Genomic DNA, 18,528 nt, shown 5'->3' with positions numbered 1-18,528 from the left:
AAGATCTGTGATACATTGTACGTCAAGTCAAAACACAACAATTGTCCATGCAAAACAGTCTTTAAAATTAAGGTCACTGAGAAGCATATGTTTGGTTTTTTTTATAGAATTTATGTCTTCACCTTGTGTTATAAAAATATTTATTTCTATCTAAACTCGACTTATATAAAAGGAAAGGATATACAATTACAATTTCTCCATAATATTCTATGACCTTCTGCTGTTGTCTGCTCTATTGTCGGGTTGTTGTCTTCTTTGTTTAAGCTAGGTTCACACTGCCGATTAGATCAACTCTATCAAGCCCGATCAAGCCAAATTACGTGATCGGGAGAATGGTCTGACTCAATCGACAAGAAAGTTCGGGATAGTCTACCTTGCTCTTCATCGATCTGACTTTCTACCCATGTCAAAAACATTCGTGTAAGGATCGAGAAGCAGGTCACTCGAGAAGAGATCGAGAATTCGTCGAGTAGCGGTCGAATTGATCGGGAAAGGATCGTGTAGAGATCAAGTTTGGTCGGAATACAAAAATTTTACCGATCAGTACTCGATTATTTCTACCTTTGCTCGACTAAGGTCCGATCATTTCCAGATTAACTCGACCAATGCCCGATCGCTTCCAGATCACTGCGACTAATATATTTATTTTATTATAGACCAACTCGACCAATATCCGATCCCTTCGCGATCACAATCGACCACTCTTCGATCTCTACTCGGCCATACACGAATACACATGACTGCTACACGATTCTCTAAAAGTGTGTGCAGATCTGATTAACTTCATAACTCTGCTTCCGCAAAAATATGGTGGCAACATTATTTTTAACTGTACAAAAATTCCTCCAATAACAGTATGTGTCTTTACTTTTGCAAGACGAGGTAACATTTTAAAAGAGAGGCAACAGACACCCAAGGAACAATCAAACTAAAAGGTCGAAAACAAACCGACACAGCCATAGCAAAAACGGTAACCGACGAGAAGACAAACAGCAGTCCACATAACATAGAAAACTAAAATTTAGGAAACACGTTACCCAACAAAACCTGGGATGATCTCAGATGTTCCAGAAGGGAAGAAAATTCTGTAATTTTAGCACTGGCTGATTTTTCAAATATTAAAGTAATTGTTAAACTGCTGATGACTAAGTTATTTTTCAAATTTGGTTTATAAGAACATCAAGATTATATTTTACCTGTTTTATGGGCTATTTTCTGTTTTGGTTGTCCGTATTTTCCGTTTGTCCATAAATGTTTGTAGCATAAAAAGAGAAGATGTGGTACAATTGCCAATGAGACAGCTCTTCACAGAACACCAAATTACGCAGAAATTATCAATAACAACTATAGGTCACCTTACAGTCAATTTTTTTTTCATTCGAACTTTTTGACGTTATTTCACACAAAAATGAGACTAAAGAAATGTTTTTTTTAATTGGTGCGAATTTTTTCTGACAGTAACGATACAAACTGTTCAGCGAGCACACGTTTTGATCATTTGTTTCTAACATACTTTTGCAAGTTTGCATAAACTTTTATAAACTATACACTCGCTGCATATGCGTCTACAGTTTGTCGTTCGTCGTTTGTTAGTTCAAACGATGCATTTCTTTTAACATTAAATCAATTATCTAAACGTGTTCTTGCTTGTCAAAATTTCAATCCCCTCTAACCAAACGATGCATTTGTTTCTACTTCTGTAACGTTTAACAAACTATAACAAACGGCACACAACGTTTAACAAACTTTGGTTAGAAAGAAATGCGCTCTTGATCTCTTGATAGATATATGTAAAGTTGTAAACTGTTTCAGAAAAGGTATCCCTCCCAATTCTACTTTGGGTCAAATTTTGGGGAAATATGTGACATCTTTGCCTACTTTTTGCAATATTTTTTGGCAAATACATACAGGTTGGTGCCATACAGCAAAAAGAAAACAAATATCTTTAACCATTCAACTACTGGATATCAAATCTATGAAAAATACTGATAACATACTTATGCACATATATTTGACAAACAGTATGCTTTATTTGTAAGAAAGCAAGGAAATGGGAATGGTAAAGTTTAGGTATATTGCTATCTAACATAAGTACTAATCCAGTGACAAATCTCATTTTGTGGCGTCATTTTCAAAAAACAGCAATAAAACTACCATTACATATCAGTGTCCACTATGAGGAAGTTTTATAAGCATTTGGTTCCTTTTTGTTGAGTTAGTGCAAGTCTCTCATACGGCCCTCACAGTGGTCGTCGTGTCAGCCATTGCCTCACCTAGATTTCTCGTCGCCCGTTGCTGTCTACATCTTCTTGTTCGTCTTCTATGCACTCTGCAAGCTCTGTCACAGCTACTAACCAGTCTCTCTGAGCTTTTACCACCTTGCCCCATCTTCGCTAGCCAATGGTTACGATCCACTTCCCTCCTCTCCACGAGGGAAGTGGATCGTAACCCTTGGCTAGCGAAGATGCACCTTGCCCACAAATCAATTACTTTATTTCTATGTAGATATTTTAAATGTATGATTTTACTCGGACCTTCTGCTGAATATAACCAAAAAAACGGAGAATGTGTCCATGTGAAACCGATAATGCCCCAGTTAGCATATATATAACATTATAAAGGGTCATGTTGGTACGTACTTGCGTTCGGACGGACAAGTGTAACACTTAATGCCCAATCCGAAGCGGCGGGGAATAAACAAACTCGGACGTTTTTATACTAGAAATGTGCATACCCGACTAATTCCCGATTATCCCTACCACCAATATACGATCAGGTCGATCTGGTCTGGTCGAGATCAGGCTGAGATCCTGAATAGTTGATTTGGTCTAGCTAGTCGAGTAAAGATCGTGTCAAGATCGTGAATTGATCGGAATTGTCGAATAAGTATTCATTTTGTTGTCGGGATGGAGTCGAGATGGAGTCATTAAGGAGTCGTGAATGGCCGAGTTAAGGTCGTGTACAGTCGGATGGCGGTCGGGTATAAGTCGTAAACAGGCCCGATCAAGAATTTGGTTGAGCTTGGTCGTGGAAATTTGGACAATCGGGATCATCGAGTTGATCTGATCGGCAGTGTGAACCTAGCTTTAACATTGCACTTTTTTTTGCAGTAATTCTATTTAATTACTATTAAAGATAAAAAGACGTGTTCTTCGCACAATTGTAAAGGATAACTAAAAGAAATATAGACAATAATTGTATATTGACTTGACATAACGATATAAGAATGAGGCTTAGAAACGGGGAACAGCGAGGCTCTGTCGATCTTTCCCCCCGTTACGGGCTGAATTCTTGTATCGTTGATATATCAAGTCAATTCACTTTTATTGTCTTTATATAGCAATCTTGAAAAAAACTAAAATATTGTGTTATTGTTATTTATTAGATTTGAATATTGGGGAAAACCCCCTTTAAAAGAGGACCATATCTGGCGGAGTTATCTTGTAATACATTAAATTTGATCTGATGAAACCAATCCGATGTTGAACGAATTTGTTTGGGTATAAATAAAATTATCAACATTAAACATAAAACATAATGAATTATAGGTTTTAAACAAACATATTAACCAGTGAAATATGTTTTTTTCAACAATTGTAACAGAAATAAGTGTAGCTGAGTCGTTCCACGCGCCATTGTTTATATTGGAAAGAAAGACACGTTGAAGAGTTCGTCATGAATAATTAAATATAGTTTAGGCAACTACTATTTAAAACTTCATGAGGATAATTGATATCGGGACAGTGACTGTATATGACAGAGAAATATACAGTGAACGCATTTCGACTACGCAAGTAGAACGAGTGCAATATAAATAAAAAATAACAATGTGTGTATTCCTGACGTGTAAGAGATCCATTGACTATCGTTTGTTTTCTGTTTGCGTATTCCTGCATTGGATCCTGAAATCAATAAATAATACATAAAATTGTCATGTATATATAATTTTTGCAAGTGTTATTCACGTTTGAATTCATGTATAGATATGACACTAGGATAGGTGACCGTGACTGACATTATTTTAAATCTTCATATGATTATTCGCAAATTGTACAATTTTGTTCACAAATTGGAATTTTGTGAACGTAGTTACACTTACCTGATATCCTTACATTATGGATTATCTTTCCGGTATTTGGTCACATCTCGCTCAAAACGCTTGACTGATCAAGAATTCAAACCTCTCGGTGAATCAGTCCAAGCGTGAGAACCCCTTCAGTATTCTCCGGCGAAATCCAAACAGATTGCCAAAAGAATTACTAATGGGGAGGAGGTGGGTAGTATATCAGGTAAGTGTAACTACGTTCACAAAATTCCAATTTGTGAACAAAATTGTACAATTTTAATATTACTTGTTACACTTACCTGATATCCTTACATTATGGATATCCATAGATTCTAAAGCAGTCCCAACTCAAGCGGTGGACTGTAATTCTTTTGTTCAAATAATGTACACTATATTACACTATATACAAAGTCTAAATGTTTGACTTTAAACACATTAAATAGATGTCTTTTTCATCTCACACACAAAGGTTTAAAAGCTTGCATCGCATCTCGTCGGATATGAATAGTTCCAACACTATACAAACTATATTACAAGTTAAAAAACTGTACACATTTTTCTTCTTTTTTTGTTTTTTTGAATTTTATGTATTTTTCTTCTTTTTTTTTTATTTACTTCGATAAAACATGAGGGTCTATGTGACGTAAGTAAAATTTGGTGAATGTGGATTCCCTGCTCCAATCAGCAGCTTCCATGATGTTCTTCATTGATGCACCTTTATAAAGAGCCCAAGAAGGACCAATAGCTCTTGTCGAATGAGCCTTAACAGATTTCTTTTTGTCGTTATATGCCATCTGAATGGTACTCACAATCCATGATGAAATTGTTTGACTTGAAATTGGCTTATGTGGATTACTGATTGCTAAGAACAATTTACTATCTTGTCTGTTTTCACCACGAAAATTGTCAGTGCTCTTTAAATAGTACGTTAATGCCCTTTTAGGGTCAAGAAGCTTTTCTGCATCAAAGGCAGGTACAAAAATCTTAGCACCAAAATGTCCAGGACGGTCTTGTTTTGACAATCCTTCTCTAATAAAATAAACTCCTCTGCTATGTACAGATATATTTCCATCTCCCAAACGTAAGGCCTGTATATCACTGCAACGCCTGAAAGTAGTGATAGCAATTAAAAATACAGTTTTCCATGTGATAAACTTGAGTTCAGCCTTTTTCATTGGTTCAAAAGGCTTTTTCTTTAACATTTCAAGTATTTTATCTAAATTCCATTCAGGAAGTAGTTTGACCCTGGGAGGCCTTGAATTGAAAACACCCTTCAATAAACGAATAATGTATGGGTGTTGACCTACTGGTATTTTTTCAACTGGGGGTAAAACACTTGATAACATAGATCTGTAGCCCCCAATCGTACTATACTGGAGACCACTGGTATACAGACTTGTAAGAAAATCTGCAGTTTCTGTTAAAGAGGCAGAATAGGGATCAATTTCCCTTTCACTACACCAGCCACAGAATTTTTTGAACTTACTAGAATAGTCCTTTTGAGTTCCTGTTCTCCAAGAAGCTGACATGAGTTGTCTAGTTTCTTTAGAAAAGCCTCTCTTTTTGAAAATTCTGTTGATAGAGGCCATGCAACCAGACTGAATATTTCTGGGCTTGGATGGTATATTTTTGTTCTTGGCTGATGTAGTAGATTTTTTTGAACTGGTATTTTTATGGGATAATCTGATATCATTTTTAGCAGTTCTGGGTACCAGTGTCTCCTTGGCCAATGAGGAGCTACAAGAATTAGCTGGCAATTGTACCGATTCATGTGTTGGAGCACTTTCGGTACTAGACAGATCGGAGGAAATGCATACCCGATTACATTGTCCCACGGTATGGACAGAGCATCTATTGCATATGCTTCCGGGTGTGGAAACCATGAACAAAAAATTTTCACTTTGCGATTTTCCGCTGATGCAAACAAATCTATCATCGGTCTGCCTAACCTGACAAAAATTTGTTGAGCTACAGTCTCCTGAAGAGACCACTCTGTGTGTCTTATTTTTGTCCGTGATAGAAGATCTGCTAACACATTCGCTTTGCCTGCTATATGTGCTGCTTTTATCTGAATTTTGTGTTCTATTAGGAGTTTCAACAAATCCCAAGTTTTTTGACAAAGCTGAATTGATTTGGTGCCCCCCTGTTTGTTTATGTATTGTACAACAGTCGAGTTGTCGCATCGCAGAAGTACATTTTTCCTTTTCAACTGAGGGAGAAAATGTTGTATTGTTTTCAGTACAGCTTCCAACTCTAGACAATTGATATGTTGAGTTTTCTGTATATCTGACCAGGTCCCTTGGACTATCTGGGAATCCATGTGACCACCCCAACCGTTCGATGTAGAAGCATCTGTCGTTATGGTCACATGAGTTTCCCAGTGTTGTAAAGATCTGCCCTTTGTAATGTTGGCTGTATCTGACCACCAAATCAGATGAGATTTTAGATATTGTGTAATTGGAACATTCAGTTCCAGATTTTGAGAAGTGGGGCGCCAATGACTCAGCAAATAAATTTGAATTGGTCTCATATGAAGTCTTGCATAGGGAATCATCTCTATGCAAGAAGCCATAATTCCAAGTAGATGTAAAAAATCTCTGGCTGTTGCATGTTTTTTCAAGTTCATTACTTTGACTGTTTTTTGTAATTTCAACACTCTTTCATGTGTTGGCATTACTATTCCTAAATCCAGATGGAATAATGCACCTATATATGTTATTTTCTGTGTTGGAGTTAAAGAGGATTTTTTTAGATTGATTATGAAACCCAACTTTACCAGAAGATTCAACACTATCTCTCGATCCTGGACTAACATGAGAGATGATTGATTTACTAGAAACCAGTCGTCCAGGTATACTACTAGTCTGATGCCTTGTGCTCGTAAATGTGCAGCTACTACCGATACTACTTTGGTAAAAACTCGAGGAGCTGATGTTGGACCAAACGGTAGAGCTGAAAATTGTAAGCAAGGGCTGTTTTTTACACAAAACCTCAGATACTGTCTGTGTTTTTGAAATACAGGGATATGCATATATGCGTCCTTTAGATCGAGAGATATTGCCCAATCCCCTTGTTTTACTACATTCAAAACTGTTGACAGAGAGTCCATTTTGAAGTGTTGTTTTCGGAGATACCTGTTGAGGGGTTTTAAATTTATTACGGGTCTCATGTCCCCTGTTTTTTTCGGAACTAGGAAAAATGTGCTGTAGAAACCGTTTAAAATGTCCGCTTGCGGAACATATTCTACAGCGCTTTTTTCCATAAGTTCTTTTACTTCTAAATGTAAAATTTCTAAATCTTTTGCAGGAACAGAAGTTATTTTTACTCCTGTTTTTGGAGGAAACTGTTGAAATTCCAGTTTGTAGCCCTCTTTTATAATTGATAAAACCCACTGATCGTTTGTTATTTTTGTCCATTCCTTTAGAAATAGGCTTAAACGACCCCCTACAGGTATCTCTGGAAGCAACATTTGCACATGAAAGTTGCTTACCTTGATCTGATAGTCATTTCTTTTGTTGCCCCTTGGCATGAAATGGGTTGTTAAAGCGACGAAAATTGTTCGTTGTACCAGAACTCTTGTCGTCTTTATCTGGTCTTGTTACTGTACTAGTTCTTTGTACTGTACGCTGTGTATTAGACTTAGCACCTGTGAAAGTAGAACCTTGTGCATTGTCAAATTTTGGTTTCTTAGACCAATCATTGGAAAATTGATTGCCTGTAGCTTTCCTTTTCACTGAAAAAGTTTTATTTACATGTAATTCAGGCAGTAACTCTTTTAATTGTTTATTTTTGTCAACCCTGTCTTTAAGGGTTTGTTCCATATTGTCACCAATGACACCTGACTTTGTCAAAGGTAATGATACAAGTGGATGCTTAAGCTCTTTAATATCATTAAGACCTGTGTCCTCTAAAGTAGCTTTTCTACGAATTAAGTGGTGAAATGCACCAGCCCGTGCCACTTGGTCCAAAGATTTTGTAGACATTGCAAATATGTCTCTTACAAGTTGGATAGATTTGTCTAGATTAACTTCATTTTCAGACAAAGTATTTAACAAATTGCCCAAAGCTTGTTGGGTGTATGCTGTAGTAATTATCCCCATGCGTGCAGCTACCTGGCCTTGATACGCCAACTTTTCAAGGGATTTTAAACAAGGATTGTATAAATTGCTTTTCTGGCTTACTGAATAAGCTTTAGCACCATGTTTTTTCACTAATAAATCAGGTACCATATTATCTAGACTAGGTACTTCTAAAATATCACTAGTTTTCTCGTGAACAGGAAAACTGTGTCTATATTCATCATTATAGGCTGTCAACCTTTCTGGATTTTTACACCTCCAAGAACCAGATAAAATATCAATTTGACTTTTGTCAAGAATAAGACCTCCAGAGCTTGTCTCTTTTTTAGTCTTTACATCATCCCCAAATAAAGATTTTAAGTGATCATTATTGTTCTCATCTGAGTCACTTTCATTACCATTCACATATTTACTGAATCTTGATGAAGATTTTTGAGGATTTTCAGTTTCACTTTTTAAAGAAGACTCATCTTCTGATAGTAAACCTATGTCATGTCTTTCTCTAAGGCCTGGTGCCAAAGATACAACATCTTCATTTTCCCTTTCACGAACTGAATCTGTTGGAAAATGTTCATGGTTAGAATCCTGAACAAGTCTGTGCGCTCCTGAAGAGCCACTATCTTGTTCAGATTGATTCTGACAAGGTCTCTGCTCACCTGACGTGACAGTATCCTTGTTTATATTTATACCATCGTTTGAACTAAATAAATCAAAAAATTTATCAAACCTGGTTTCTATCTGTGAGAAACGGCTTTCCCATTTCTTATTCAGTTCCTCTACCTCGTCCCTTTTCTTGGACCTACGGGAACTGGTCTTTCTCGAGGCTTTTGGCTCCGCCATTTTATCCCGAGCATCCCCTGCCACTGATGATTTTGGACTGCTGGCAGTAGAAAGTACCTCGTCTTCACTGAGCGTGTGATGAACGGTAGCTTCCGTCATCCTTGCACGCATACGAAAACTTAATTTGCAAAAACTTGTGTCTTAGACACGTTAATTCTGACGAATAAAGAAACGTGACCGCTTTGGATTTCGCCGGAAAGAATACTGAAGGGGTTCTCACGCTTGGACTGATTCACCGAGAGGTTTGAATTCTTGATCAGTCAAGCGTTTTGAGCGAGATGTGACCAAATACCGGAAAGATAATCCATAATGTAAGGATATCAGGTAAGTGTAACAAGTAATATTAAAATGAACACTAATATATTTTGTAATGTCATCGATTGTAACCGAGTGGTCTACGAAGTCGATCTACTGTATCACTAGCCAGTCAACACTGTTACTGTTGTGAGTTAAAATCATGAACGGGTAAGGTGCACTCGACTCTATATATTTATATACCTCAGTATTTATCATTATGCTTATGGGGTGAAGCTCTTTTAAGGTTGGTCAAGTGTTTTAAGTAGTTCTCATCTTAATTGAATAGGATTGCCAGTTTTTCTAAAGGTGGTCGGTGGTTCTCCCCGGCTTTCTTCGCCTATAGCAACTGATCGCTACGAAATATTACAATAATTGTAAAAATGACCTTAAACATCAATCATTCAATCAATCAACTCATCGATTGTACAGTAGGTTATAGCTGGACACTAATGCTATTAGAGCTTTCTTACAAATTGACGAAACGAACGTAAAGGGAGCTCGTATTTCATTTCTACAATAACAGTTAAAAAAAGTCTTTGTTTTATCCAGTAAAACAGCATTCTTTTCTAAATCAAATTTATTTAAAAAAAAATAATATCGCAAATAATACACGATTTTAATATAATCAAACAGAGAAAAATAGTGTCAAATACACTTACGTCCGATACGTTACTTACGTAAACCACGAGTACACACATTTTCGCGGGAATTGTTTAAGCACGAGTTACACGATTAACATTTCAATGACATTATTGAAGTAAGTCTAAATTTAACGACAAGATCCACATTTATTTTTATTTGTTACAGTACACTTTCAGCAAAATGTCAAAGTGGAAGATCGAGATTTGCTAAAAAATTATGCTACAATGTTTATAAACAGTAATGTTGAATAAATCTAGAAAAACAGACTTTGTATATCAAAAAAACAAATCTACAATTTTGCACCATATATATTGTGGATTTTATAATGACGATTTAACAGTACACATGTTTGGAAGATAGACGCGAAGTTGTCACTTATCGTCCAGAAGCCAATGTTTCATGAATGTTCAGGACTATAGGCAAAACGCAGTTATACGCTAAAATAACCGTCCCATTGCTCCGGTGTATCATATATACACATTTAGGGGGGGGGGGGAATGAATATAATCAGGGGAGAGGCGATGATTTAAAAGTTTTGAAACGAGCACCAGCATATGGCATAGTATGAAGATCATCTTTTTCCCTCATTTTTATTTTATTATTTTGAACGTTGCAAATTTTAAAACAAGGTTTCCGAAGTATTTGTGTTTTTGTTGGGGAAGAAGACAATGTATTTGCTTTGACATTTTCTTAGATTGAACAGTGCAACATTGTAATATTGAAGAGTGGGGGAGGGGCCGGTTTTTAGTCTTCTAGGGGCATTTTTTTCGTCTGACGAATCTATATTTATAATATTTTGTAGTGTTATCTCCTCCGACCTGGTGGTATCAATAATCATATTCTAACCTATCGTACGTCCCGAAATCCGAAATATATCTCAAGAAAAATCCAATTTAATAAGTGTCGTTGCATGCACGATAATTGTCCGAAGTTCCACGACTATTATTTAAATATGTCAAAATAAAGGATCCCAAAAACGAGTCTTACGTATGATTCGTCAAGCATATTTCGTCAATTTGTAAGAAAGCTCTATTATGCAGTGAATATTTGTATATCATTGTATATTTTGTATGGGAAAACAAATACAGTTATTGTTATATTGGTAAACGTTGAAAATAAATACAATTTCATTAGATAAAACCTCATGCGACACAGTTGTTTAATCATTTTAAGAATAGAAATTAAGTATATCATAGTTCTCTTTATACCTGCAATTAGAATGTCTGACAGTTTATGTTGAAAAGAGTTTTGTGTCCGAACTATTTCATCAATCTTCAGCCTGGTATTTATATTATTAGTCTCTATCAGTGTTTGTATATCTCTCTGTATTTTCACCTGATTTTCATACAGTTTTGTTAAGTCACTGACATCCACTTGAAGTTTTCCAATGTTTTCATTGAAGATAACTGTATAATTCTTTAACACTAGAAATGGATATGAAATTATAGTGATGCTGTTTTTTGTCGATGAATGAAGTTTAATTTCATTTTCTACATATTACGTATATTTTTTATTGTACATCGCACAACTTGAAGAGGATTATATTTTGTACATTTTTTTTCAATTTCAAGGCAACTACTTGTTAATCACTTTCATGGTGACACGCACTGTAGAGTGATTGATTATGAAAAAGAGGAATTATGGGATTATTATAGTCATTAACCCAACGCAGTTTAAAAACGACATGCAACTTTTGCGCCTGTCCCAAGTCAGGAACCTCTGGCTTTTCATAGTCTCGTATGTGTTTTTTTATATTTTTTGTTCATTCATATGCTTAGCAGAGAAGTAGGAAATACTTACTATTTTAAAGATTTGGTTCGACACGGCTGGAGTTCAAACCCACGATCTTTAGCACTCGAGGAAAACACTGGAAAACCGAGGCAGTTAAAAAAAAAGGACAAAATGTGAATCAGCATTTAAAATTGTGACGAAAGATACCAGAGGCACAGGCAAACTGATAGATCGAAAAAAACTGGACAACGTCATGGCTAAAAAAAGAAAAAGACGAATAGACAAATAATAAAACACAAAACACAACATAGAAAAGTTAACACCAAGCAACACGAATCCTACTAGAAGCTGGGGGTTATTTCAGGTGCTCCGGAATGGTATGCAGATCCTACTCCACATGTGGCCCCCTTTCCTCATGCTCATGTTATAATTAATCCGGCAAATTTACTAATTCGATGGGCAAAATTATCAAGCTACATCTATTGAAACAATGGTTGTGGTATTAATAAGTTAACAATCTTAATCGGATTTGTATTTGATTATTTCTTGAGATACCACGTGATAGCCGTTAGGAAGAGCAGGAAGAATTGAACATAATTTTCAGATCGGGTCACACTTCTTGGACCTTTGTTTTTTTTTTCTTTTGTCACTTAGATGAACACACTTTGCAAAGAAGCATTAATAGTATACCAAGTTTCAAAATTCTAGTTTGTAGCTATTAATTACCCAAATCTTGCACTATTTAGAAAAAAAAGATATTTGGGTGCAAAGGGTTAGACCGCATTATATCAAGTGATTTACGCTTAAACGAAAGATGTAAGAAATGTTTACGTTAGTTACACTACGTTACATTTACAATTATCAGGAAATCCCACGTTAATTGCAAACCCCATTTTCCTCCCCAATGAAAAAGTAAGAAATTGTAAACTCCAATCAAAAACGTGTAAAACTTACTGATGGTCATGTTATTGATTTTGTCATTATGTTTTTCATGTCCATCAAATAATCTTTCAACTTCCTCTTCAGATTTTTCTATCTGAAATCTGTTTTGCAGGGAGTTGTTCCTCAATACTGCAAAATGTTAAAAACAGAGGAAAAGTATTAAGCGTACGGTACGCGTTTTCAATTAAAAAAATTAATAAGATTGAGAATGTAACAAAATACACGAAGAAAATCAAGCCTTCAAAAATATGGTTGATTTCAAAAGAACTTGCTTTTCTACAAATTTACTTTCTGGTTTCTTCCATTTATTACACTTCAAAACTTATGAAATGTGTAATAGTTTATTATAAGATGTTCATCAGATGATATCAAGACCTTGTTGGTAAACAATCGGTATCAGCCTCACCGATAATACATGATGGCATTTTAACTATTGGTTCTAGACACTGACTGGTTTATCATCTACTTGACGTGATATAGCGTCATTGTTGAAGGCCGTACGGTTACCTATAGGTGTTTATGTCTGTGTGATTTTGGTCTCTTGTTGACAGTTGTCTCTTTGGCAATCATACCACATCTTCTTTTTTTATTCTTTTTATTTGTCCTTGTACATTTTATCCTTCACTGTTTTGTCCATTTTTTGGTAATGTCCTTTTGGCGTGGCTCGTTATTTATACATTCCGCTATTGTGTTATAGTGGTATGGTCATTTTTTATATGCTTGGCTTTTATTTCGATTCTGCTTATGTGCTTTGTCTATATAGTGCCCACATGTCGTTTTGTTTTTCATTGTTGACATACTGGTTTGTATTTATAGTGATTAAGATCACGACACTATGTTGAGTGCTGTACCCACAATTTGTTTTACATTTTTACCTATTATGTCTGTTTGTTTTGCTCACATATTGTTGTCAATGTAATGGAATTGTATGCGACTCTAAAATAATTGAGAGGTTTAACTTCTAAAATAATTGAGAGGTTTAACTTCTAAAATAATTGAGAGGTTTAACTTCTATAAAACCAGGTGTAATCCACCATGTTCTGCATGTATGTACCAAGTCAGGAATATGACAGTTGTTTTCGGTTCGATGTGATTAAGATTTCGATTTTGCTATTTGACGAGTGACTCTCCTATTTGAATTTTCCACGACGTTCGTTTTTTTTTTTTGTTATTTAAAAGATAACTGTATTATATTTTAAGCTCTAACGGCATCAATTGGTGATTTCGTTGTCTCAAATAATGCTTAAAGGCAACACGTTAGCGAAGCCAGTAAACGTTTGTTTGCAATCTTTAAATCCCCTATTGGTGCAGACGGAGCTTAAAAACAATATTGTTATTTCAATTTCAATGAACTCACAGAAAACAACGTTAAATCATACATCAAAATTATTCAAAGGGCTAATATTATATTATATTGATTTCAGGTATATACATTCTTTAAATGAACATACCTGCACGCTCTAGCTCAACACTCAAATCTTGAAATCGTAGCATAAGGTATATGCCAAAGCCTATGGATCCTAGACATAAACTTGTTAATATGACGAGGAAAATAATAACTAACTTCCATCTACTACAACAACATGATTTTTGCTGTTTGGATTTTTGTGAGACCCAATCAGATGTGTTGCCTATATCATCGTCATGATCCTCTGAAATGTTTTGTTGTAAATAATTTGTTATGTTATTCACCGATGGTCTTATTTGAGACATGCGCATTATAATTATGTAAATGTATGTCTAAATATGGACTCTTCGGAGGAAAGATTATTGGAGTATTTCAGTTTACCCTATTCCCATGACAAACAGTATATGAAAAGTAATAATTGGAAAAATCTAGAAATTTATTCTGATTTTGTTAAAATAAAAGAAATCTGTTCTTGAACTAGACTATACGTGCATTCATAATTTTCTATGAATATTTCTAATCAATCATGCAACTAGTAGATATGACGGAATGCTAAATAAGGAAAACAGTAGTATACCGCTGTTCAATTGTCATGAATCGGTTGAGCGAAAACAAATCCTGGTCACAAACCAAAAGCGAGGAAACACATCAACAATTAGAGGGAAACAACGGAACATCAGAAACACTGAACTTCTAAAACACAAACAGACATTAAGACGGACTATTTGATAACAACTTCCATATTCTTAACTTCGAACAGGACATTTTAAGAAAACAATTGTGGGAAAACCTCCTCCTTGTATGACAGTCGAATAAAATAGAAAGAGTTGAACTTTCATAAAATGTTGCAATGTCGGTAAACGAAAACAAAGAAATATAAACAACATTCACTGTACTTAGGAACCTGTGGCGCGTTTTTAAGCCATACAATCGCCATTTATCATTATTTTTTTTTTCAAAACCTGATCGCAAACGATAATGTCAGGAAGTAAATAAAATCATCATATATAACAGGATTCAATTGTGTATTTACGCCAGACGCGCGTTCCGTCTACAAAAGACTCACCAGAGATGTCCGAATCAAAAATAGTTTAAAAGGCCAAATAAAGGAGTTACTTCGTTGAATTTTAATCAAATTCAATATTTTCAAATTTAGAAATTCTCGAAAAAAAAAGGTTTTCAATTGTTGCAGTTTTAAGAACTAGTAAGCTGTCAAATAGTTATCAAAGGTACCAGGATTATAATTTAGTACGCCAGACGCGCGTTTCGTCTACATAAGACTCATCAGTGACGCTCAGATAAAAAAGATATAAAACCAAACAAGTACAAAGTTGAAGAGCTTTGAGGACCCACATTTCCAAAATATTGTGCCAAATATTGCTAGGGTTATCTATTCCTGGGATAAGAAAATCCTCAGTTTTACGAAAAATTCAAAGTTTTGTAACAGGAAATTTATAAAAATGACCATATAATTGATATTCATGTCAACACCGAAGTGCTGACTACTGGGCTGGTGATACCCTCGGGGACGAAATGTCCACCAGCAGTGGCATCGACCCAGTGGTGTAAATAGTTATCAAAGGTACCAGGATTGTAATTTAGTACGCCTCAAAACGTTATTCATGTGATATAATACAATTTGCAAGACATGTACTCAATTTCGTTTTATTGTAATGAACCCCAAAATATAAAACGAATTATCATGACACCAGACTTAAATATAAGTTAATTAAATTTAATTTTCTTGAATTGACCGAATTTTAAATTTGCATTACAAAATTTTGTAAAAATACAATAGGACTTCATTGTTTTTTTCTTTTTTTTCAGCAACCAAGTACAGGTAAGATGATAGTTACAAAATATTCGACCAATACACGTTGTAATTCACCTTGCCAAATGCATTGCTACAATGCCAGACATAGATTCCTTTAACCGTACATTTTATTTGGCACAACATTTTGGGTCCTCAATGCTCTTCACTTTTGTACTAACAATTCTAATCTGAGAGTCTTTTATCGGCGTCATAAACCAGCGCGTAGCACTGACGTACGCCTGGCGTGCTTAAAATCCAAATACGCTGCCAATACGCTAGTAATTTAGACACATTCAACTTGTCAATCATATCTGTATCGTGTGCACAACGAGCTAAGAGCGTGTGTATTAGGGCGTACAAGCAGCGTACATACGCGTTTATCGGGCGTGTAAGTAACATATGCGTGCGTATGTTGGTCGCTTGTCTAACGTAATTGTTATGCACTCTACGAAAGAAAAACCTCCTTTGAATAAATTGAACATATTTGAGACGCGTCCCGGTCGTACCTGGAACGGTTATCCGTGATATAGCGTGTCTGAAACATGTAATTCTGAGGTGTTTCACTGAACTAGTATATATTTTTAATCAGGGGCCAGCTGAGGTCGACCTCCGTTTGAGGGATGTTTCTGCTACATTAAAGACCAATAGGTGGCCTTCGCCTGTTATCGGCTCTTTGGTAGGGTTATTGTTTCATTCATATATTTCTCATTTTCATTCTCAATTTTGTTGTTTGTAGTACTTCTGGATACATATGGTCTTGTAAATTCACGGACATATGTCACTTTATAAATGTCAGAGCAAGTTTTGTTGAATGTCAGAATACGTTTTTGGTACGCCATATGTGCGTTTCATCCGTTCACGTGCAGGCGTATGTTACAAACACACTCGGCATGCGTTCAAGTTAGAGTCTAAGTAAAAGTTAAACGATCTTGACGTGCTCTAAACGTGTCTCATACTTACCTGTACCGTTTTCGCGGGTAGCGAACAGGTATACACTTCAACAACGCTAAAGCTATATGAAAATGTGTATGCTTCAAAAACATTGCTGGGGGGAAAAGTGTTTACCAAGCGCATATTTTCACATTTCGACGAATTATAAACTTATGAAATGTGTGTCTAACAATTGCTTTGCGTTCCTCTTGCGTGCAACTAGCATATTCAGAATAAGTAAATTTCTCTTTACGTCTGTTCCATGTCAATTTATAGGCCAATGTGCGACACCGGTATTACAGTTGACTAAACGCGCGTTTGGCGTATCACATTATAAGCCTGTATCTTTGATAAAAGAGGGACGAAAGATACCAGAGGGACAGTCAAACTCATAGATTGAATATAAACTGACAACGCCATGGCTATAATCAAAAGACAAACCCACAATAATAGTACAGAAGACACAACATAGAAAATAAAAGACTAAGCAACACAAGACCCACCAAATATTGATAACCCTTCCTGTTTATTGCTGATTTGTTTAAAATGGTACGTAGACATAGAATACATTCTATTCCGGCGTATTCACGATCAAACATTGAGGCATCATTTTCATCATGTTCATAATTTTCAAATGTCAATCAAATACCATAAATGCATCAACTTCAGTCTTAAAAACTGCACAAAAATATATGGATTTTCTTCTTGTTAAAACAAATTTTAAAAAGCTTATATTTTTGTACGCCAGAAATGTCATATTTTTAAGTCATTATGGATTTTCAGAGGAAAATAAAAATACAAATTCGTTTAAATAATGACAAATATCAGTACAAATTATGGGTTAATATAAATTTCTTAACTATGTCGAGTAATTTCAATAATGTTTAGTACACTGAAACAATTAACAATATGTTTATAAACGATAAATATAACTAAAAAGAAAATGAAAATGTTCAATCTTATTATAGAATCCGTCAGTTTTCAAACAAAATGTTTAATTTCGGTTATACTGTGTGATTTTGTGTTTTATCTTTATAATAAAGATTTAACACCGAAAATGAATAAATAAATCAAATACCATACCCATCTCTGGCCTTATGAATTTGATGATATATTTTCCCGATTAAATTTTCAGTCAGTACTTAAATTATACTTCATTTTAGAAAGATGCTTTCCAAATAAAAGATACTGAAGAAACATGAAAATAACATCAATTTCCTTCCTTACATGGGTTTTATTAAATAGAGCAACATAGATGGACCATGATATGATTTATATAAATAGGGAAGTATTACAACTACTTTCATATTATGAATGTCTTAAATGATGATAGTTAATTAAATGCAACAGTCGTATACCGTTGTTCAAAAATCATAAATCGAATAAGAGAAAACAAATCGGGGTTACAAACTTTAACCGAGGGACACCGGACATTTTACGACAAACTGGTTGGTTAAATCACTCAAACAAATCTGTACTTAAAACACACAATATTGATGCATCATTACATATAGACTGAGCAACATAAAACTCGACAAAAAACCTCTTCTTTTTTAAAGTCATAAGAAACCTCAAATTAAAAAATATAATGCATGTGTTTTTTAGCTCTCCTGACCTGAAAGGTCAAGTGAGCTTTTCTCATCACTTGGCGTCCGTCGTCCGTCGTCCGGCGTCCGCCGTTCGTAAACTTTTACAAAAATCTTCTTCTCTGAAACTACTGGGCCAAATTTAACAAAACTTGGCCACAATCATCTTTGGAGTATCTAGTTTAAAAAATGTG

At 35.2% G+C, this 18,528-nt stretch overlaps 1 protein-coding gene across 1 annotated transcript; it reads right to left on the bottom strand.

Annotated features, from left to right (window-relative positions):
• Positions 1 to 3,363: 3,363 nt before the first annotated feature.
• Positions 3,364 to 18,223, bottom strand: LOC143052647 (uncharacterized). The gene is made up of 5 exons (XM_076225712.1): positions 17,832 to 18,223; positions 14,049 to 14,249; positions 12,610 to 12,726; positions 11,133 to 11,348; positions 3,364 to 3,902 (listed from the first exon to the last, which is right to left on the bottom strand). The coding sequence occupies exons 1-5, from the start codon at positions 17,833 to 17,835 to the stop codon at positions 3,787 to 3,789; spliced, it is 654 nt and encodes a 217-aa protein (XP_076081827.1). The 5' UTR covers positions 17,836 to 18,223; the 3' UTR covers positions 3,364 to 3,786.
• Between the last annotated feature and the right edge of the window lie 305 nt (positions 18,224 to 18,528).

The sequence above is a fragment of the Mytilus galloprovincialis genome, chromosome 11 (genome assembly GCF_965363235.1).
Source record: "Mytilus galloprovincialis chromosome 11, xbMytGall1.hap1.1, whole genome shotgun sequence".
Taxonomy (NCBI): Eukaryota; Metazoa; Mollusca; class Bivalvia; order Mytilida; family Mytilidae; genus Mytilus; species Mytilus galloprovincialis.
Note: the sequence above shows the minus strand (reverse complement) of the source record. Positions and strands in the feature narration are given on the sequence as shown.